The sequence below is a fragment of the Camelina sativa genome, chromosome 12 (assembly GCF_030686135.1).
Source record: "Camelina sativa cultivar CO46 ecotype springtype chromosome 12, ASM3068613v1".
Taxonomy (NCBI): Eukaryota; Viridiplantae; Streptophyta; class Magnoliopsida; order Brassicales; family Brassicaceae; genus Camelina; species Camelina sativa.
In genome coordinates, this window is record NC_141891.1 from 3,161,129 (window position 1) to 3,183,007 (window position 21,879).

The 21,879-nt window shown below is 34.2% G+C and overlaps 4 protein-coding genes, 2 long non-coding RNA genes and 1 pseudogene across 56 annotated transcripts; 2 read left to right on the forward strand and 5 right to left on the reverse strand.

Moving 5' to 3' along the window:
* The first annotated feature begins 159 nt into the window (after nucleotides 1–159).
* Nucleotides 160–2,316, forward strand: LOC104729887 (uncharacterized). The gene is made up of 6 exons (XM_010448915.3): nucleotides 160–679; nucleotides 762–857; nucleotides 929–969; nucleotides 1,127–1,244; nucleotides 1,811–1,891; nucleotides 1,996–2,316. The coding sequence occupies exons 1-6, from the start codon at nucleotides 482–484 to the stop codon at nucleotides 2,065–2,067; spliced, it is 606 nt and encodes a 201-aa protein (XP_010447217.1). The 5' UTR covers nucleotides 160–481; the 3' UTR covers nucleotides 2,068–2,316.
* Nucleotides 2,317–2,363: 47 nt separating this feature from the next.
* LOC104729888 (putative ubiquitin-like-specific protease 2A) lies at nucleotides 2,364–7,908 on the reverse strand. The gene is given in 18 exon segments (XM_087479201.1): nucleotides 2,364–2,880; nucleotides 2,883–2,945; nucleotides 3,038–3,391; nucleotides 3,704–3,823; nucleotides 4,096–4,183; nucleotides 4,519–4,606; nucleotides 4,695–4,750; nucleotides 4,826–5,026; nucleotides 5,222–5,353; nucleotides 5,498–5,551; nucleotides 5,992–6,100; nucleotides 6,294–6,369; nucleotides 6,441–6,638; nucleotides 6,831–6,877; nucleotides 6,969–7,059; nucleotides 7,155–7,204; nucleotides 7,419–7,478; nucleotides 7,568–7,908. Coding segments are annotated over 18 exon segments (2,361 nt in total). The 5' UTR covers nucleotides 7,743–7,908; the 3' UTR covers nucleotides 2,364–2,481.
* Nucleotides 7,909–8,620: 712 nt separating this feature from the next.
* Nucleotides 8,621–9,149, reverse strand: LOC104729890 (uncharacterized). Its single transcript, XM_010448916.3, has one exon. It carries the CDS (start codon nucleotides 8,924–8,926, stop codon nucleotides 8,621–8,623), a length of 306 nt encoding a protein of 101 aa, XP_010447218.1. The 5' UTR covers nucleotides 8,927–9,149.
* A 1,703-nt stretch (nucleotides 9,150–10,852) lies between these two features.
* Nucleotides 10,853–11,551, forward strand: LOC104729891 (uncharacterized protein At1g15400-like; annotated as a pseudogene).
* A 346-nt stretch (nucleotides 11,552–11,897) lies between these two features.
* LOC104733154 (putative F-box protein At1g12855) lies at nucleotides 11,898–13,372 on the reverse strand. The gene is made up of 2 exons (XM_010452761.2): nucleotides 13,030–13,372; nucleotides 11,898–12,670 (listed from the first exon to the last, which is right to left on the reverse strand). Exons 1-2 carry the CDS (start codon nucleotides 13,370–13,372, stop codon nucleotides 11,898–11,900), a joined length of 1,116 nt encoding a protein of 371 aa, XP_010451063.2.
* Nucleotides 13,373–13,588: 216 nt separating this feature from the next.
* LOC147930131 (uncharacterized) lies at nucleotides 13,589–15,804 on the reverse strand. Of its 41 annotated transcripts, none has more exons than XR_015573604.1 (9): nucleotides 15,510–15,647; nucleotides 15,336–15,391; nucleotides 15,070–15,141; nucleotides 14,960–15,005; nucleotides 14,745–14,850; nucleotides 14,445–14,529; nucleotides 14,256–14,345; nucleotides 14,096–14,188; nucleotides 13,645–14,013 (listed from the first exon to the last, which is right to left on the reverse strand). It is a non-coding gene; the product is annotated as an uncharacterized LOC147930131 (long non-coding RNA). The 41 variants fall into 41 exon arrangements; XR_015573592.1 differs by having other exon boundaries at nucleotides 14,256–14,352; XR_015573596.1 differs by having other exon boundaries at nucleotides 15,336–15,395.
* Nucleotides 15,805–18,968: 3,164 nt separating this feature from the next.
* Nucleotides 18,969–20,697, reverse strand: LOC104729892 (uncharacterized). Of its 11 annotated transcripts, none has more exons than XR_015574980.1 (7): nucleotides 20,571–20,684; nucleotides 20,409–20,468; nucleotides 20,046–20,133; nucleotides 19,902–19,973; nucleotides 19,612–19,823; nucleotides 19,492–19,527; nucleotides 18,969–19,397 (listed from the first exon to the last, which is right to left on the reverse strand). It is a non-coding gene; the product is annotated as an uncharacterized LOC104729892 (long non-coding RNA). The 11 variants fall into 11 exon arrangements; XR_015574982.1 differs by having other exon boundaries at nucleotides 19,025–19,397; nucleotides 20,563–20,697; XR_015574987.1 differs by having other exon boundaries at nucleotides 19,025–19,397; nucleotides 20,591–20,693.
* Nucleotides 20,698–21,879: the final 1,182 nt, after the last annotated feature.

Genomic DNA, 21,879 nt, shown 5'->3' on the forward strand with positions numbered 1-21,879 from the left:
GTGACTCTCTCTCCCATAGGGAGGGACCTATGTAGAAAAACTTCATTAACTCTAATTTCTCTATTAGTAAAGTTAGTAAATTTGATCAAAATTGGATACGTGGAGCCTCTGAATTAGTATTTTATTAGAACCGACTCTGGTTTAAATAAAAAAAGCTTTGAATGATGATGATGATGTGGTCATGAATGCAAAATATCTTTGTAACCCCAATAACAACAACAATGATGTAATCTATAAAAAAAAATAGTAAGCTTGAGAGTTTATATATCCCAAAGAAGAAAAAGGAAGAATCAAATTAAAAGAGAAGGCTCTGAGAGAACGTCCGGTGTGAAAGAATCCACCTTTTCCCCCAGTAGTAGTAACCAACTTGTGAAATCCTCTATTAACAAGGCTTCTCCTTTTCGATTTCTAAATCATACACATCTAAAGAAGGTGGATCTTCTCCTGAAACAGAGCTAGTAGTAGTGAAATTTGGTGTCAGATGGAGAGGAATGATGAAATCGAAGAAACCCCCGCCGGCGGACCTTCTCCCCGATCCACGAAATTGAAGCTCGGAAACAGAGCAGACCCTTTCCTTGTTGTTTGCAGATGCTTCAGCGTCGTCACATCTCTCATCGCCATTCTCTGCGTTGTCGTTAATGTTCTCGCTGCCGTTCGTTCCTTCCGAGACAGCCACGATGTAATCATCTCTTCTTCTCACTCTTGTTCGCAGTCATTTAGATTTGATCTTTTTTCTGAAAGCGTTTGTTTCCTCCGAGCAGCTCTTTGATGGAATATTCCGGTGTTATGCTGTGGTGATTGCTTGCTTTGTTGTCCTCGTTGAGACTGAATGGGGTTTCATTCTCAAATTCTCGAAGGTTCATACTTTCTTTCTCTTTTTCTACTACTAACTATGAATTGTTTCTAAAGTGATCCAAATCTTGCACAGGTTCTTGAATACTGGGCTGGGAGAGGAATGCTTCAGATTTTGTAAGTTACCTCCTTTTCACTACCTCTTGTGTTGGAGTGAAATCTCGTAGTTCTTGTTGTAATGTGATTTTTTGGAGTGTTGCTTTAAGCTAATTCAAGGCGAGGATCTTAAGAATGAGACTTTTTCTTGGTTACTATATCTTTGTGTCATTTTCAGTGCTGCTGTGATGACAAGAGCTTTCCCTGACTATATGGCTCAAAGGAAGGATCTCATGCTTCTTCAGAATATCGCTAGCTATTTGCTCCTTGCCTGTGGTGTTATCTATGTCATTTCAGTACGATCTCCTTCTTTTTTCCTCAAATATCACATCTGCTTATTATTCCTCTCTTCTTGTATTACTGTTCAATCTTTTTGTTCATATTTGTTTGTGCGTTGTTGTGGTTGCCTCTTGCTTATCAGAATGCATTTCACTCGATAATGAATCTTGGATTTTGCATCTTATTGTTTCTTTAGATTTTTAAGTGAAGAGTCTAGCATCTTGTTTCGAAGGTTACCAGCTCTCTTTATATGATAGATATGGGGTTTTGTCTGGTAAGAAGCCATGATGGCACTTTGGTCACAGACCTTTAGGATCACTTGGATAGCTCTTAACTCTGAACAATAGGTGCTTGATATAGTGGTTAGCAAGTCTCTATAGTTATTTCCAACTTTATAAACTGAGCTTTTTGGGAGAGGTATTAGTTACAACTTTTGCCTGAATCACTTTCTTTCCAATTCTGCCAATTTTAGATCTGCCTATGTTGGATTTGGTCGGCAAAAACTTTCCTTTTTCTTGGCAATATATCTGAGTTCTCGTTTATGTCTTTCACTCTCAATCTTTGATCTTTGTCTTAACTTCAGGGAGTTCTATGCATCGGCTTTCTGAAGCGTGCTCGACAGCAGAAGGAAATTTCAAGAGAACAAGCCGTCAAGGATCTTGAGGCAAGTATTGATAGTTTATTATCATCTAGTTTCTATATACGCTGCATCATTATCAATTTATCATATTCCTCAAATGGCTTCTAAATCATTGACTGTTGTTGCAGGAGATAGCCAGACGCAGGGAAGAGTTAGAACAATTGCTCCTGGAGCATCAGAATAGAGACGATGACGTGTGAATGTGATCACAAGTACAGCTTCATTGGATGGAAAACATCAGTTTCTTTTTGTATTAAAACGTTTGTGTGAGCTCTCTGTTTTCATCCTTCCACTTGGATAATAACAGCAGATTCTTTTGTTCTTTTTGTTTGTTGAAATCGAAGCTTTGATATTTTGTCTTATAAGAGACAAGAACTACTGAATATGAATTTCGACATGTTGATGTAAATTACTTGCAGTATATAGTAAATTGATTGTCAATATAAAAAGAATGTAGCTAATTGATGAATGCTATATCTTTCTAAAGGCCAAAGAGGAAGCGAAGCTAAAATGAAATTGCAATTTTATGGTTATAATTGGGCTACGAGATTAGAGAATCAGACAAATAATAATCGCATGAGATAGGCGATATTCATCTTCATTACATTACAATATCAAGTTTTTGGCTTCTTGGCCATCACATTTGAACTTGTGACTAAGAAGTTTTCTTTTTCGTCTGAGCTACTCTCATCATCAGACAACACAAGAAGAATGCCATTAGAACAAGAAGCAGCAGTTGAATCTCTACTCTTGTTCACTCCTTTTTCGATCACTGCTGAATCAGACTTGATTTCTCTGCATCTATGAATCCCTGCGGATTCTCCGAGAACTCTAAGCTCATCATCATCATCATCATCTTCTCCTTTCATCTCAACTTCATCTGAATCTTCAGTATCAGAGACATATTCTACTGAAACAGTTTCTTCATCTTCACTGTCCTCGATATAAAGCATGCATTCCTCTTTTCGTAATGTATCTATCTCGTGATGAATAGATTCTTGTATGTCCATTTTCTTGTCTCTTTTTGTAATGTATCTATCACAGAGGTTTTCTTCTCACCACTTTCTTGAACTTCTTCCTAGTTTGGGGAGAAAAAAATATAGAATAGCTATCAACATAAGATAATTAGCAGTGGAATCTAAACTGAAGATATAGAAAAGGCAATTTTACCACTATAGGCGACATAAAGACCTTTCGGAGCTTCGAAGACTGGTGGTCATATCCTCCTGTGTAATAAGTTTCTTTGCTAAGAATCAGATCTGGCGAGCAAGTCTTTGTTTGGGGAATGTCTGTAACGCTTGATGAGGAATCATCAAACGGTTTTCTCCAGTTACAGCTGTCAATCACATTCTTGCTTTCATTTGCTTGATCATTCTTGTTGGAAACTTCACAATGAGGCGGTTCACTTTTGGAATTAGGTGGAAGAATACTTGGAGCATGACCTTTGTGGAGATTGTAAAGCAATTCTAAGATGTATCTACGCTTAAGTGAAGCTTCCTTCGCAGGAAACCAATTCCTAGTTAGCTGAAAAGATGCAGAAAATAAGTTAAACCCTCCCATTCATATCAATGTTTCTCGGTGGAGTGCTTTCATATCATATGAATAAGGAAGATCTTCGCACAGTTGAATTATTTACACAAGTAAAAGCACTACACTACAACTCAATAAAGACTCCATAGTGAACGTAAACAAGATTCTAAAAGATTATATCAATTTTCTAAAACAATAATTTCCAAAACTTGATAAGATTCTCAAATGCATGTTTCAATAGTAAACTAAAAATCTATATGTCAAATGCTTCATCATATCCAAGGAGATGAAAACAAGACTACTTACAAAATTTGCTGATCTTGTGATAGAGGATGGATTGAATTTAGCAGGAGCTTGAGCCACAAAAAGGTCCAAATAGTGGAGCAAAAAGAGGCCACAGTCAAACGAATTCTCTTGCTGAGGGAGCTGAATTTTTCAAATGAAGCAATAGCATCAGAAAAGTCACTGAAGAAATTCACAAAGTTCACAATGGAAATATCATTTGACTCCACTAGAATAGTAACATGTTTTTCGAAGATAACCTAACAACCAAAACTGATATGATATGTTAGACACAAACAAAAGCTCATCAAAATGCATCTATAGCACGAATACAAGCAGGAGTACTACATGCACTAAGATAATCTGGAACAGGGGTTTACGACATCATGACAGAACCGTAATAGTTAGGAAGCTACCTCAAGTGAGATGGACTGCATATCTGGAGCTCTTGAGAAATCAATAGTTGTGTTTCCATGCCTCGCTTTCCACTCTTCACGTAGGTAACTATGATCACATGATGGACATTTGAATTGTTATGAAAAAATCCATGTATCCGACATGATAAGGAAAAGTGGAAAAACGGAATAACAAAAATATGTAAATGTGCAGAAAATTATTAAAGACCAATCATCACTGTAAACCTAAACACCCCTTAGTCAGCTTAATTCTCAACGAAAAAAATTGGATCCAGCCTCATATGCATAAGTAGCATCCAACTAGCAACAACTCTCGAGACTAAATTCAAAAGTACCGTCACTTAAAATGGCCTCTTGAATCCAAATGAAAAGAACGAGTAAATGCTAGGGCAGTGAACTTTAATGAAACGTGTTAGATCATACCTCGGAAAAATATTTATGAGACCACCTTTGTGGCTTCCTTTAATTGAGTCCAGATGCAAGATACAGGGAACCCTTTGAGGGTTTTCGACTTCATTACCAGAACAGTAAAAGTTTCTTTACAAAATGTAAAACAAAGTCAACGAGCATAAGAAAATAACATAATGAGTTAATCTTACCATGAGAAGTAACCAATTCACCGGGATGGCAGATAATAATCAGACTCCAGTGAAAACTGCAATCAAGTGCAAGTATAAGTCATCTTATCAGCGGCAAGAAAAATAGTTATCTGTGAGAAAAATGTTGTCACCTGAAGTTTATAGGAATAAATACATAATCTTTTTCGAAAATATCCACATTCTTAGTCCACTTCTGAACACGTTGGTATGCTTCCCTTCCTCCAAACGTGTTAGGTGAACCTTTGTCTAAGTTAGCCAGCTTACGGAAAAAGAAACAGTTGAAGAAGTGGAATCTGCCCCGTTCCTGCGGCGGAATTCGATTCTTAAGGTACCTGTAAGTATCAAACCCAACTTTACAAGTTGCTTCGAACTAGCTTATGCATTAAGACGGTAAAATATAAATGAAAACAAATATAATACGACAAGGGTTTACAAGCCTTGCTTTTCGCTTGTAGGCATCCTCTGCTCTACAGACACAGTTTTTATCACCTCTAATGTTAAGTTAATACGGAAAGATAATAACTTACTTGATATAAAAATCAATGATTGTATCGTTGATGAAACGTCTTGGTTTCAGAAGCTCAATGTCTTGCTTCCTAACTACTACAGAATCTGGCTCTCCTTGAGGATAGACTAGATCTTCAAATGAATCAGCGAGACTGAAGATACAAACAGCACATATCAAGAGGTAAGATAAAGTCATAAAATAACATAAAAGAAGAGTACACCACCAAACTGTCAGACTACATTTACCAAAATTTATATAAATCACATTATTGAAAGATATTAAAGTTCATACTCACTTAGTGAGTGAAGTTCCCAAATTCTGTCCAGTACAAGCACTTTCCTCGCTTTCCCTGTCAACATTCAACAACGAAAAATATAAGTTATAACTTAGAACCCACCAGATAGTTTTCCTATCTTACTAACTTCTTTCTCCTCGAACCTTTTACAGGATTTAAAACATAAGTGGTCCTTGTTTAAGGTCAAAAGCTCTTTCATATATTAATTCGTACAGCTTCGAAGAAATTTAATTAGGTAACCAGGAAACAGTTGAAGCCAAGAGAATTTTGTATACGATAGTGCACATATATTTGGTATATATGTCAACAATTCTGTTAACGATGTTGAAAAAAACACATATATACAAATCACAAGACTTCAGAAAACGACTAGTTGAGTCATATACCACCAACATGATAATGATGGAAGGTAATGATGGAAGGGGAGGAAGTGGGGAGAACTGCAATGAATATTCTAACACAATGGTGCAAAAAAACATTTCTAAATGACTTACGTTATGGTGTCAAACCAAACATCCTTGTATCTCGAGTCCAAGGATTTGATGGTTTCTACTTCTTCATACCATTTAGGGTCATAAACGGAAAATCTTAGGAGATCAATTCCTGTCAGCATGGGTACAGATGTTAGTTAGACATAAGTTGACGTTGTAAACATCAGAAACTACACAAAGAGAGATATGATGTGTGTGCCCTTCTTATTTCAGCTAATAATTTAAGGAATCCCTCGTGTGAGAAAAAGAAACTCCTTTGAACTTAAGCCACACTAACATAAACAAAAGTGAACATATTTTAGTACCTGAAATCTCTTCCGCAGTGTCAATTCCTTCTGGCTCCCTGGACTTCAGAAGGACGTTGATAAAAGCAGTCTCAACCTAAAAAATAGATCTCAAGCATCATTAAAGAAAACCCATCGACCTATAAATGAAGCTCTAACAGAACTCACCTCCAAACACCACTGAGACTCAATTTTGATGATATCTTCTATTTTCCACTGACAACTAAAGGTCCCTTTAGTGGCATTTACTGATGAACTTTCAACATTCATACAGCTACGTGAAAATGTTAACTTCGAGTTTGTACAGTATATATCTCCATATATAAGAACATCAGGGTTAATAAGAACTTGTGCAATCTCGAGATCCTGTATATGCAGAAAAAGAAAAAGCATAAGATACTATGAACATATAAACCCCATGTGCATAACTCTTGAGACAAACAGCAAATCGACAACTTTTCAGAGGAAGAAGAAGAGCTTATGCTTTTCATCTTGTTTGTGATCCTTAACTAACTCTAATTGTCTTAAAAGAACATCATATACTCAAAAGAGACTTACAACTTCATGCGGATCAGAAGCAGGATTTGTGGCTTCTCCAGTTGAGGCTAAAAATATAATCAGAAGATTCTTTAGAGCAAGCAATTGTGAAGGAAGAAACTGAAACTAAAGATAAAAGAATACTAAAATGCTAAATACCTTCATCATTTTCTGAGAGAGATGATGAAGTTGATGAATCAATTCCAATCCTTCCATGGGAGCCATTGGAGATTAAATCAATCACATCACCCTGCAATATATATAGTACAACAAAAGTTAAAAAAAACTTTTCGACATTCTAATTCCTTATACTAAGTCCTTCATGACTGCATGAGAAAGGCTCACAGTTGCAACTTCGCTGAGTTCACACCTTGAACGTTCTTCTTTCGCTGGAACTGCATAAACAAAAATCAGATTAGCCAAGTAACTCATATAGCCACAATTCCCCTCTTTCTGTTAAGGATTGAACTACAAATTAAGTAATTTCTGATCTACTTCATTAGCAACTGAGAATTTGAAACCCTACACATAGCATAGAACAAATTGTCTTCAACTCATCATTTGCAGTAGAGTAACTGTTCCCCATGATGTAGTTTTTGGTAATGTTACCTTCAACATCAATAACTACGCAGTCCAGTTCTTTACTCTCGATTTGGGTGTTCTTCGAAACTGCAATTGGAAAAACATCACAAAAGAAGTGAATAACAAAATCGATACAAGAAATAAATGGGGGAAGATTCAGAGAAGAAGACACTCACAGCACCGAAGGAAGTCATACTTATCGACGGCGGAGGAGGTTTTAGTAGTGACAGGGGAATCGTATTTTCGAAGGAGTTTCTTCGACATCGCTTCAACGCGTTCTTCCTCTTCGGTGAAATCGTATACTCCGATCGACTTCCTTTTACTGCGGGATTGAACTGAGCGGAGACTCATCGGCGCCAGAATAATACTGAGTTACAGTTCCGACGGCTTGAGAAGGTTCTCGAGGCGTACGCCGCTGTACTACGATGCGACATCACAAAGTGTATTGAATTTGAAATTTTGGGTTTCGAATTCTGTCTTGGGTTATGTTCGACTTTTGGGATGACCAGTTGACCACACATGATTTTTGAAATTTCAATTTGATTTTAAAATCGTACCGATAAGGAAGAAAAGGCTATTCCCGGTTCAACCGTTCAACCGTTCAACCCATGAATTGTTTGTCTATCCGGTTTAATCACAGAGTCACAGATTGGCACAGTTTTATTTTGTATTTCATATATTTTATCTATCCTTTTTATTAAAAAAAAAACCTTAATGAGATTATAAAATACTATATATACAGTATTACGGTGGTAAATTGGTATTAATTGTGCATTTTAAGCTTAAATGGATATTTTAAAGTTTGGTTATTTATTAGGTAACCACGTACCTATATATTATTAGAGTAGGAGGATTTTGATTGTTGAACTAACTTTAATAAAATTTCTTGATTTGTCAAAATAATTTATTAAAAAAAAAAACACATTAAGTTGAACTACCAAAAGCTCAAGCCAACCACCATACAGAAATTGTAAAGTACATAAAGTCTTTGTACTCCATCGAAGACTCTTGCCACTATATAAACTCATTGGCATTTCTTTAAATTTCTCATCAACACAAAGCAATATATACAAAGTGAAGGCTTAACCATAACTAGAGAGTTTCGTCAACATGGCATCATACAAGCTCTTTCTCATTGCTTTTTTCGTGAGTCTCTCTTCTTCCTCTACTATGATCAACACTTGTTCAGCCTCACGCCGCCTTCTCCAGCAACAACAACAAACTATTCCTCAGATTCCAAGCCTGCCTATCCCGACAATGGGACTACCTCCATTGCCATCAACGTTGCCACAACCATCTCTACCAACTCTTCCCACAATGCCTACTGCAATGCCTCCGTTTCCAATGCCATCATCTTTGCCACAACCAAATCTTCCCACAATTCCCACTGTAATGCCTCCAATGCCAACGTTGCCTTCGTTTCCTACGGTAATTCCTTCTCTTCCAACTAGTCTCCCATCTATTCCGTTCTTCTCTCCTCCGCCTTCTACATCAAGTCGTCCTTGAATTATCACTTCATCATGTGATTGATGCATCTTTTATTATATTGTTGTTGTAATGTTTTCAATGTGGTGTGTTTTGGTTTAATTATTTAGGCATACACTCGTTACATGATTTGTACCTTTAATTTCCTTTTGATTTTCATTTGTTGTATTTTACATTTGTTTGTGCTTGTGAAAGTAACCATTTGGTTCTTTACTCATAGTGATATTATAAATAAAAAATAGGTGATGTTTGTTGTTATATATCAAATTTTATACAAAAGTGCATATTTAATTATGGTTCGTTAAATTTGCAATAAAACACTGTCTAACATCTTCTTCGGCCTATATGAACATTTCTGGTGTAAGTTTTATACTAGTCTTTTTGTTCAGTATTATTTGATACCCTTAGCAGGCCCAGGCCATGCGGAACAGTGGAAGTTTTTTAGTTTTGGATACTTGAATAATGCAGTATGTCGAAGTTTTAAAACTTATGTGCTATATACAACATTGAAAGGTTCTCGATCTAATCTCTTAGAAAACATTTTGGCATGGATGGAACCTTTTTTTTTTTTTTTTTTTCTTTTCTTCTTTGTCTTTTTCGATTGAGAGGTGATTTAGAAAGTCAACCGACTGCAGTTGTTTCTCACTTCTCGAGACATTAGGACATATCAAAGATTTCTGCACAAACAGTAATTTAGTTAATTAGGTCTCTCTTTCTTAAAATTGTTTAATCATATTTTTTGTAAACAGTCTTATTTTACTAAAATATTGGTTACTAGATTAAGACACATGCTCTAGCACGGATTAAAATTCTTTTTATTTATATTGTAAATTTTATATAAAATATAATTTATGTAATTGTTTTTAAAATTTTTTTTGAATAAAACATTATGCAATCAAATCATATGCTAAATATGATGGTTTGAAAAAAAAACACAAATTTTGTAAGTTTTATATTGTTAATGATTCTAAATAAGTAATTGTGCTATAACACTGGTTAAATTTTAATTTTTTATATTTTATATTTTAAAATAAAATTTTAATATATTGTATTAAATTTATGTATGTGAAGTTATTTCAGCAATGTATATTCTACATCATAACTTGAAGGTCATTATAAGACATAATTTTGTAAATTTGGTTTTTAAAAAGCGAGTTATTATATTATGAGTAATTTAATATATTGTTATACTTTTTGTTTTAAGATACTTGGTTTCTTGAAATTCTTTCATATTTTAGTGATATATTATTGACATTGCTATAACAAATCAACTTAGAGTGTTTATAGTTTCTAACTTTTATATCAAGTTTTAATATTTTAAAAATATTTCAAAATAAATTATTTCAAGTTTATTATACTATATAAAATTATAAAATTCAACAAAAAAATATGAAATTGAATTTAAATTTTCAAATTTTGACCCGTAACTCAGTAAAATATTAAATTCAATAGATATTATTTTTAAAGAATAATATTACTAAAGCTTGAATATTTTCTAGATTGAATAATTTATATTTGTTTTTAAAAATTCAACTTATGTTATATCCGGAAATAAAACTATTTTTTAATTATAATAAATAATATGAGAATTATTTGTTTCACATAGTAGATTCATATATAAAAATGAGAGGTGTAGTATAATGATAATTAACAAATTAATATGTTAAGTTAGATATCAAAAGATTTTAATATTGATGAATAATGTAATAAAACAAATTAATATGGTAAGTTAGATGATATCAAATGATTTTTTAGAATATTCCCTTTAAAATTTTGGGGAATAAATTAAAGTTGCACCAACTATTTAACTTGTAACCAATTAATCTATCAATTAATCTATAACCTATTTGTAACCTACTTATTAAAACTACATACTCTACAAAACAATATTGTGTACTTCTATTTTATTATAAATGGGATTTAACTATAAATGTCAAACGATAATAAGAAAACAATTTTGAATAAGAAAAAGTAAAACAAAACAGAAAAGAAAACTTCCAACTTAAAATATTATAAAAGAAAAACCAAAATTATAAAGAAAACTTCCAAAAAAAAAACATTAGGTTCCCATATTATTCTCTTTGTTTTCCGTTTCTTCAAATATATATTAGTTTCCGGGAGACAAAAAAAAAAAATCACACAATTCAATTGAAAGAAGACAAGAGAGAAAAAAGATGGCGTTGCAGAGATCATCAACGGTGTCGTTCAGGGGACATGGATCGTCGGGACTCGTCTGGAATGACAGGTTCGTGAGTGGAGAGATTCGTCCCGACGTGGAAAGACAAGAAGAATTGAGCAAAGATCATCGTGACGGATCAATGGCGGCTAGTACGCCTCCAACGGTGCAACGTAGCGCATCCGACGGAGGACGTGGCCATGGTGGCGCAAGAGTACTTGGGGAGATATCTCCAGCTTTGGATCCACCTTCTCCTAAGATATCTTCCGTTGGTTGTGGCTTTTGTTCTTTGTTTTCGTCTAACGGCCGGAGAGGAAGAAGCAAATCGAGGTAGGACAAGATCAAGCGCTGGAAGTTCCCCATTGAAGAAAGAAAGAAAGAAAGATTTGGTCTCTAAACTTTTAGTTCATACTAGCTAGGATAGGAATTTACTAAGTTAGGAACATCGATGGCTCATATTCCTGATGAAAAATCTAACCTAATGCTAAACTATATTAATAGCAGATTTTGTAAAAACTCTTTTATTAAATGAAAAACCTTAAAAAAAATTGGCTCTTTATAAACACTTTGTTCTTCTTTACGATCTTTACTTTCGTAAGAAGCGGATTGATTTGCCATCTCATTAATTAAAATTAAAAGAAAAAAAATAACAGAGGCAATAAGCTAGTCCATGATTCAAAAGAAAGATGTAAGGGACAAACGTTGCAGCGCATCAGTTTGGAATGTAAATAAAATGATCATAATAGTGTAGTAAGAAACAAGAACAATAAAAGTAGAAGAGAAGATGATCATCTAGAATACTAATTAATAAATTGTATCGAAAAAGAAAGAAAGAAAGAAACTCTTTAGTAAATTGTATCGAAAGAGAAGAGAGACTGGAAGTAGGGAGCAAGGACCCAAGTTTTGAAGTAGGGGGAGCCATAGGCAAAAGTTTTAGTACGCGGATCATATTTGAGCAACCTTTTTATGAAACCCGAGTGAGTACGCGGATCATATTTGAGCAACCTTGTTATGAAACCCAAGTGACTTGCATCCTTTGGCTTGTTACCGTTAATCAACACCTTTCCGTCGCGGCAGATTTCAATTGGCATAAGCACCTCCCCCAAACTAGTCCTTGCATGGCTTCTTAGATCAATTGAATACATTTTCCCCCATGCGTCTCCTCCTCTATCCATGCTCCACATCTCCAAACAGTTAATTTGCTGCTCTACGATCCATACTTGATCCCTAAGGTTCACGAGATGAATTCGGTAGGAGGGTTTTGTACTAGCACCGAAAGGAGGGTGATGGACTGCACGGAATCTGTGTGTGTGAAGATCAAATGCTATGATCTTGGCCGTTGTTGAATACTGATCTGCATCCGTTAACCATAGATAAGCAGTGAACCAATAGATGGATCCGTTAACGCTCGCTGAAGGTTGCCCATTAAAGCAAGGTATAGGAACATGGCTTATGTATATCCATTTCCTTGCCTTAAGCGAAAAAAGCTCGCATCCTGTGCATAACGTATTCTCCCCAGGCGGTTCAAATAACCTAACAAGTTTATAATCTCCGCTCACTCTGTCTCTCCCAAATCCTAACAAGCTGCTACACGGCAGGTTGGAAAACTGATGATTCACTGCATGTAAGAAATGAAATAATACAAATGACATTAATAATCAATTAGCTATATATATATATAAGAAAAGAGAACTTTAAAGAACAAAAAAACAAACAAAACTCTTTCTGAATTATCTATAATAATTAAATGTCAACTCCAACAGTTTTAATTCTTGTGAAAAAAATAAAAAATATATAAACGAAGGCAGTATATATGTTACGTACACATGCCGTGATAAAGAATATGTGTTCTGCAGTACTGGAATTCGGGTAAAATAATTAGATGACTTATAAATTTCTGTGGACGGTGGCGAAGAGATTGTTGTTCGACATGGATCAACAGACGAGTCGCCGGATTAATAAACACAAACTTGTTACCAGGTCTCGGACAGCAGATGAAACCGTCGCATGAGAGACAAGGAACACCTTCGTTATTTTGAAGCAGCATATAGGAAAATCCGGGATCACCGTCTGATGAATGGAAGTAACGGATAAATCGTGGTTCCCGGAAAACTTCATGAGCGAACGGGTCCATGACTTTGACACCAGCAAGGATCGTGAAACGGTGCTTGGATTTCTGATGAACCAAGTACCGCTCCATGAAATCTCGAGATCTTATCAAACTTCTCCATTGTTTTGAAACCAATTCTAATCGACGAAGAGGTTGCACTTGAAGTCTCAGCAAGATCTCGATTTCTACATCAAACGGTAGTTCTTCCATGCCTGCTAGCTAGCTAGCTACTGTCGCCCTTAACCCTTTCTTTTCATTGATATATATATATATATACGAGAACCGTGAAAAAATATAGTATTAGGGAAAGTCATTATCTCTGTTATGGAAAGTAACATTGTCTCCATAACGTAATTGATGAAAGAAACTGAAAGTTTCGTTTTCATAATACTACGTACGTGTTAAAAAGAAAGACGTTGGCCAAAAAGGGGAAAGTACATAAGACTATATAGTAAAACAGGGAAACAAACTACACCTCTGTATGGGGCTAAAAATGTTTCCTTGATACGTAAAAATTCTACATACACGACACAATAAAAGGAAAGTATAAAATACTTTTACATAGTTATAGAAGATCTTATTGGTTAGACTAGATTAGCTGGCGAAACCCGAGGAGAGAGAGGCTGACTTGCTCCACCGCGCTTGTGCTTGTAGCTCTCCATTCTCTAACACACCCAATTCTTGGACCATATTGTCCATTTACAAGTCAAGTCTCTCTTTACAGGATCAAACACTGTATTATGTGCTCTCTTTCTCTCTCTCTCTTCTTGCTCTGACAACTTCTTCTGGGATTTCTTTTGGTCCTTCTTCTTCGTCCGCAGTGGATTATATTCCTCATTCACAGAGCATCTCTGCAATATACAACATTTTATGGATCTCTGCAGTAGAATGTTTGTTGCAACTTGCATATATAGTGTATTTATTTCTCCTTACCAACATTGGTGAGATCAATCAGACAGAGTCATGGTCAGTTTTATACATTAGTCTCCCATCTTCCATTATCACTTCATATGCTTATCTCTCCATCTGCAGGTTTTTAGACGTAGATGAGTAGGTAATTAGTATGGTCAAGTCGGGAGGGTAAAAAGCTGACCGGTCCCAAGTATCTGATGGCATGCATTGTTTTTGTAGAACACTTGTGGGGTGTGTTTCTCAAGATTATACATCTTTGTCTGCCGGTCCCCTATATCCTTCGAAATCAAATAAATGAATGCAGAGTTGAGAACACACATTCATAGACAGGAAGATGTAAAGAGTGGGGATATTGGATCTAGGTCCTTACCAGTAAAAAAGAATGGATGTGAGGGTGACTTGCTCTCTGACCACAAAGACATCATAATAGAAGTGGCCATCATAATTGGGTCAATCTGTATATGGAAGAGAGGGACGATTAGAATAGTAGATCAGACAGAATCAAAGTGTGTGTGTGATCTTGTTTGTGTTCAGCAACCAAACCCACAGACAATATCGGATCAGCGGTCTCATGCATGTTTCTCTTGTTCAAAGAAAGAAAGACACAGAGCAATCAACAATTAAAGCAATCAACACTTTTGAAAGACGAAGATAGAATCAAGTAGCTGACCAGAGGTGTCTTCAACAACGACCGCACAATCTGCTAGGCTCCTTCCTAATCCGCTAACTATTGTATGTAACGTAGTTGCAGCTGCATCAAGCTCCGGTGACCGGCGCTAAGGGGAAAAGAACACAAAAGGCTCAGGTGGACTAACACTGGGGTTCTCTATTTTGGAGTCTTTCTGAAAAGTTTGTATCACTAATGGATTCATGACATGGCAATACCTAATAGTTTGTCTCGATGGATCAGCAGCGCCAAACAGCGGTTTCACTTTGCAATATGTAAGAACATGAACATGGGGGACTGCAAATGAGCCATAAATTTGTATCATTACCTCAGTTCCTTTCTTGATCTTCTTGATATTCTTGATCTTTTGCTTTACAACGGCCAGTTCCTTATCCTCCTCCTGGGGAGAATATTTCACAAAGACAAAAAGATTCATGTGAGGTCTTCTTTGCGAACAGTCTTAGGAGCAAAATATTCGAAAGGGTTCCACAAAAAAAACCTATGGAAGGAATGTAGAAAACAAAACAAGTACTGGCACGCCAAAGAACAACAACATGGAACACTGACGACTGTGTAATAGAATCAAGCTCTTACCTCAATCGGGTGAGCCCGCATTACCCTCCCTCGGTGGTTTGGTTGAATCTCTCAGTCTTTCTTCGGCAAAGACACATGTTACATACATATCAATCATAACACTCAATTGACCAGATCCAGCGATCAATTAGAGGCAATTAGACTAACCGTAAAATCAAAAGGCGCAGAAGTTACCCGTGCCGGAGCCGGTGGGATCGCCGCCTTGAAACCCGGGAATAACACCGTCGCTCGACGTCTCCTTCTCCTCTTTCTCTCTCTCTTTTCTTTTTCTCCTTCTCCCGGTTTAGACGGAGATCATATTAAGTTGCGCCTAATTCTAACAATCAAACCCGGTCCTTTTTTAAACCGGAATTACGATTAGAGAGAGAGAATATGCCTAATTCATTTTGGTAGTCAATAACACACTGCTAAGCGGTAACTGGTTCATTGCTTTCTAAGACAAAAACAAACCATTCTCAGTAACCACATCTTATGAACTCATCTTTTAGTTGGGAGATGGTGTCCACTTTTTTTTCTTTTTTCTTTTTCTTTTCTAAAACTAATGTGATGACACTTGTAAATAAGTCAAGTGTCAACAAGCCATACCTCTAAGGGGTGTACCGATGGTGCACAAGCACATGATCCCATCATTTTTCAACAATTTCACTAAGCATTTTAGAGTCCAAAATTTCCAAGTTTAGAAAATATATATCACAAAATTGTTTTTTATTAAATGAATGCATTCCCCTATTTTTAATGTCTCACTCACTTATGTTATCATTATCCACAAAGACATAAATAGTGTGCCAAGTTCACCACCACTTACATATAACAAAACCAAAAATCTCACTATATAAAATGTGTTTTCCAACTGACATATACGATTTGGCAGGAAGTTAAAGAGAATTGCTTCTGAAATTGGACAAAATAAGTCACCGCGACTTCAAAGTCACCACACATCAGTAAAGATTTCAAGTGTTCAAGATTGGCTAGCTTTCTCTCCTCAACATCCAGACTAACACAACAGCTGGAACCATCTTGCACATTGCGTGTCTCTCAAGGTAATCTCGTATGAGTAACATAGTTTCATCATGTTTTCTCCTGCTTGCTTCGTCCATGGTTCTAAGAAAAACAGATAATAACTAAAGCAAGCAGGACTTTACATATCTCTTTCCACATCCACACCTTCACACAATCAATGATTGATTTACATCATATATTTTGTATACTTGTATCATTTAAACATAATTTACATCACTTTAATAAATCATTTATATTTTGTTGATGCATATAATTTGTATCGATTGAAATAAATATTTGCTTCAATTATTAAAATCATGTTCATTTAAATCACTTACGAAAAAGTTGTAAATCTTGCATCATTCATACTAAATTGATATCAAATATTTGCATCATTTCTCAAAACTAATGTAAAATATTTATATCATTTTAAAAACTGATGTTAAAATCAATATTTTATAATAAATAATATAAAAAATAATTTTGTCTGAAGTAATATTTAATTATTTATAACTTTCAGTTGTTTTTAATATATTCATTTATTTACAATTAATATTTAAGGATAAGTCTATTTACAATTAATATTTAAGGTAACTAGAATCTTTAAAATAAATTAACTTGATAAAAACAAACTCAATTAATTATCTGATTTTAAGGCTTAGGCTCTGATTGGTAACATGAATTAGTTCGATGTAATGAATAGAATATGATTTATTAATCTTACCAAAATTACTTACTGGTGACATTTTTGTGGTAGATGTTGATGTATGTATTATTCAATTATTTCTAAAATAATTGATAATTATAATTATTAAAAAATATTAGTGAATACATTTAATAAAATTATTAAAAATAAAATAGAATAAAATATATAAATAATAAAATAATTTTAATATACACAAAGTTAACTAAACTTCTTTGTTACATTGCAAATTAAAAAAAATGAACTACATGCATTCCATAAGAACAATTCTTGGGTTCACTCCTAAGGTGAAGCTCTTTGTTCACTTCTAAATATTTTAGCCAATGAAAATTTGACATGTCATAATGCATTTAAGAAACTATTTATTCACCTTCTTATAAAATAAAGAAACAAAATCTGTAAAATTAAAAACTTTAACCGCTTATTTATAAACCCGAACCGATATATAATTTCATTCTAATTATAAAATCTAAACCCTAACCATCTCATTTGTAAACCTATACCGACATATAATTTCATTCTAATTGTAAAATCTAAACCCTAACCATCTCATTTGTAAACCCAAACCGACATATAATTTTATTCTAATTATAAAATCTAAACCCTAACCATCTCATTTGTAAATCCAAACCAACATATAATTTCGTTTTAATTGTAAAATCTAAACTCTAACCACTTCATTTGTAAACCCAAACCGACATATAATTTCGTTTTAATTGTAAAATCTAAACCCTAACCACTTCATTTGTAAACCCAAACCGACATATAATTTTGTTTGAATTGTAAAATCTAAATCCTAATCACCTTATTTGTAAACCCAAACCGATACATCATTTCATTCTAATTGTAAAATATAAACCAAGCCAATATTTAACTTTCCTTAAAAAAAATTATAGAGAATTTGTTTCTTTAATCTGTTTTGCTTTTTAATTTAATTTTAATTTATTCTTTTAAATAAAATAATGTATAGAAGATTTTGATTGGTTGAGAAGGAAGAAGTGAACAAGAAGGTTCACCCTAAGTGTGAACCTAAGTATTTTCCATTCCATAATATTTACAATCTTATCATATTTAGAACTATGCCTATTTCAAATGATAATAAAAATAATAATTTTGGCAAAATATAACAAATTTAAAATAAGTAATTAAAAGAAGTTATTAAATAAAATAAAAACAGTTAGATTTATTTTATTGATATATCAACTAAATAAAAATTAAAATAATCAATTTTTGTAGTATATAACTGTATTTTCGTTTTTTTAATTAAAAAAAAATGCTAACTCAACTTACCACATCTTTAAGTCATTAAAATTTCCATGATGTTGAATGATGTTTTGAGTTAACAATTTTACAAAGAACATAACTCAAAATTGTACATCAACCATAACACATTGTAATTCAACCTCAATTTCAAAAAAATAATTTTGTTCTTGATTGGTTACATTTTTGAATAATCTTTGAGTTAAGTCTAGGGATGTCAAAATGATTAACTCAACTCAGTTCAACTTATTACCTAATAAGTTTAAATTAAATGAGTTCATGAATTCATTTAAACAAATGAGTTGGGTTAATCCATGAACTCATTTAATTTGATGAGTGAAATGGTTAAATGAGTTGACCATCTAAAATAATAGTGACTTCATTAAAATCAGTATTTTGTGCTACTTGTGATTTTCACCAACTATTGTAAATCCAAAACTATTAGTAAATCCAAATGTATTAGTTGCTGGGTTTATCTCGATCCTTAACCCTTTCTTTTCATTGATATATATATATATATACGAGAACCGTGAAAAAATATAGTATTAGGGAAAGTCATTATCTCTGTTATGGAAAGTAACATTGTCTCCATAACGTAATTGATGAAAGAAACTGAAAGTTTCGTTTTCATAATACTACGTACGTGTTAAAAAGAAAGACGTTGGCCAAAAAGGGGAAAGTACATAAGACTATATAGTAAAACAGGGAAACAAACTACACCTCTGTATGGGGCTAAAAATGTTTCCTTGATACGTAAAAATTCTACATACACGACACAATAAAAGGAAAGTATAAAATACTTTTACATAGTTATAGAAGATCTTATTGGTTAGACTAGATTAGCTGGCGAAACCCGAGGAGAGAGAGGCTGACTTGCTCCACCGCGCTTGTGCTTGTAGCTCTCCATTCTCTAACACACCCAATTCTTGGACCATATCCACTTGTCCATTTACAAGAAAAGTGTATCTTTACAGGATCAAACACTGCATTCTGTGCTCTCTTTCTCTTTCTCTCTCCCTCTCTTCTTGCTCTGACAACTTCTTTTGGTCCTTCTTCTTCGTCCGCAGTGGATTATGTTCCTCATTTCACCGAACATATCTCTGCAATTCAGATTAAGCACTCGTGAATACAACATTTTATGGATCTCTGCAGTAGAATGTTTGTTGCATGTATAGTGTATTTATTCTTCCTTACCTTAACATTGGTGAGATCAATCAACATTGTGCTCCTCTAAGAAACTTAACCTTTTAGTTTACATAACATAGAGAGAGATTCATTCCCGAGGGAGAGGCAGAGACTGATGACTTCACGTACCTCAAGGATCCTATCGCGAGCGACCAATCTTCAAGCAGCTGTAGTGGCGCCTCCAGATAAAAAAAAAAAACTTGAGTGCTGGGATTTTGTAGTCGTGCCAAGTACAAAAATCGACTTGTATTCCTCTGTCGAATTGGTCAGACAGAGTCATGCTCAGTTTTATACATTAGTCTCCCATCTTCCATCATCACTTCATATGCTTCTATCTCCATCTGCAGGTTTTTAGACGTAGATGAGTAAGCAAGAGCTAGGTAATTAGTATGGTCAAGTCGGGAGGGGAAAAAGCTCACCGGTCCCAAGTATCTGAAACATTGTTTTTGCAGAACACTTCTGCTGGGGTGTTTCTCAAGATTTACGGTCCCCTATATCCTCCCTCCAGCCTTTTAGTTCCAAATCAGTGAATAAAGAGTGGGATATTGGATCTAAGTCCTTACCAGTAAAACAAGAATGGCTGTGAGGGTGACTTGCTCTCTAACCACCCCAGACATCATAATAGAAGTGGCCATCATAATGGGTGTCAATCTGTAGATGGAAGAGAGGGACGATTAGAATAGTACATCAGACAGAATCAAAAAGAACTAACAATGTTTGTGATCTTGTTTGTGTTCAGCAACCAAACCCACAGACAAGCCCATATGCACTTGTCTTGGATGAAAACTCGCAAAATATTCGAAAGGGTTTCACAAAAAATCTATGGAAGGAATGTAGAAAACAAAACAAGTACTGGCACGCCAAACAACAACAACATGGAACACTGACGACTGTGTAATAAAGAATCAAGCATTAACCACTCTTACCTCAATCGGGTGAGCCCGCATTACCCTCCCTCGGTGGTTTGGCTGAATCTCTCAGTCTTTCTTCGGCAAAGACACATGTTACATACATATCAATCATAACACCCAATTGACCAGATCCAACGAGCAATTAGAGGAATTATTTTTTGACGCTTACAGACTAACCGTGAAGGGGCAGAAATTACCCGTGCCGGAGGGATCGCCGCCTTTGAAATCCGGGAATAACACCGTCGCTCGACGTCTCCTCCTCTTTCTCTTTCTCTATTCGTTTTCTCCTTCTCCCGGTTTAGACGGAGATCATATTAAATTGCGCCGGCCTAATTCTAACAATCAAACCCGGTCCTTTCCTTAACCGGAATTACGATTAGAGAGAGAATATGTAGATTTTAAATTATAATCTCCTATCGTATTTCTTTTATTTCTTTTTAAGTATCATATAATACATATGATAAATAAATATGTAGACTTTTTCTATATACGTTGTGATTTGAATTTTTTAAAATGAAGATATATTATTCAATCTATGTAGAAAAATGTGTTTTAATGTTTCACATCGTCATATTGGTAGTTGCAAATTTATGTAGTTGATAAATTAATAAATTATATTTTCTCAAAAATTAGAATATAATAATTACTACTTTAAAATATTTCACATAATAATGATGCAAATACAACAAACAAACGATATATAACAATAATATACATCAAATAAATTAAGATACTATAATATTCTAAAATAATTATTACTTTAAAATATATATGTAGATTTACCAAACAATCTATATATACATTTTTCAAGTACATTTAGCAAATAAATCCTGAAGTTGCCACCTATTTACAAGACTGCCATTGACATTAATTATTAATTTGTTTTTCATTTAATTAATTAATATTAAGTTTCTATTTTTGAAAACAAGATTTTTCATCCTAAATAATTTTCCAAAACATTTGGAACCACTCCCTTTAACATTAAGTATTAAGTTTATAATTGATTTAATTAATATTAAGTTTCCAATTTTACAAAACAATATTTTCTCCATACACAAATTTCCTAAACAATCGGTCTAACCAAGAAACAAATTGATTTTCGATCTTGGAGGAGGATTCGTGGCCGAGATTTTTGATCTCAACGCATTGATTTCCCCCTAAAATAAATGTTCAAAATCAAATATAAAATATATCATTCAAAAAACTAACGGTATGGTTTTAAAAGGTAACAAACATATTTACCATTCAATTTGATATTTTATTCAAAGAATAATAATAAAATATAAAAGATATTGTTTGCTCACAGATTTATTTTTATTTTGTATTACGTATTTAAAAATATTTTTTACTTTCACGAGTTTCATATGATGAGTTTTTGTGGATTAAAAATCTTTGAATATGTTGCATGACCCGCCTAGCATGGCGGGTTTGAAATATAGAACTAACACTAAAACTATTAGTTTATCTCATATATACTATAAATTTG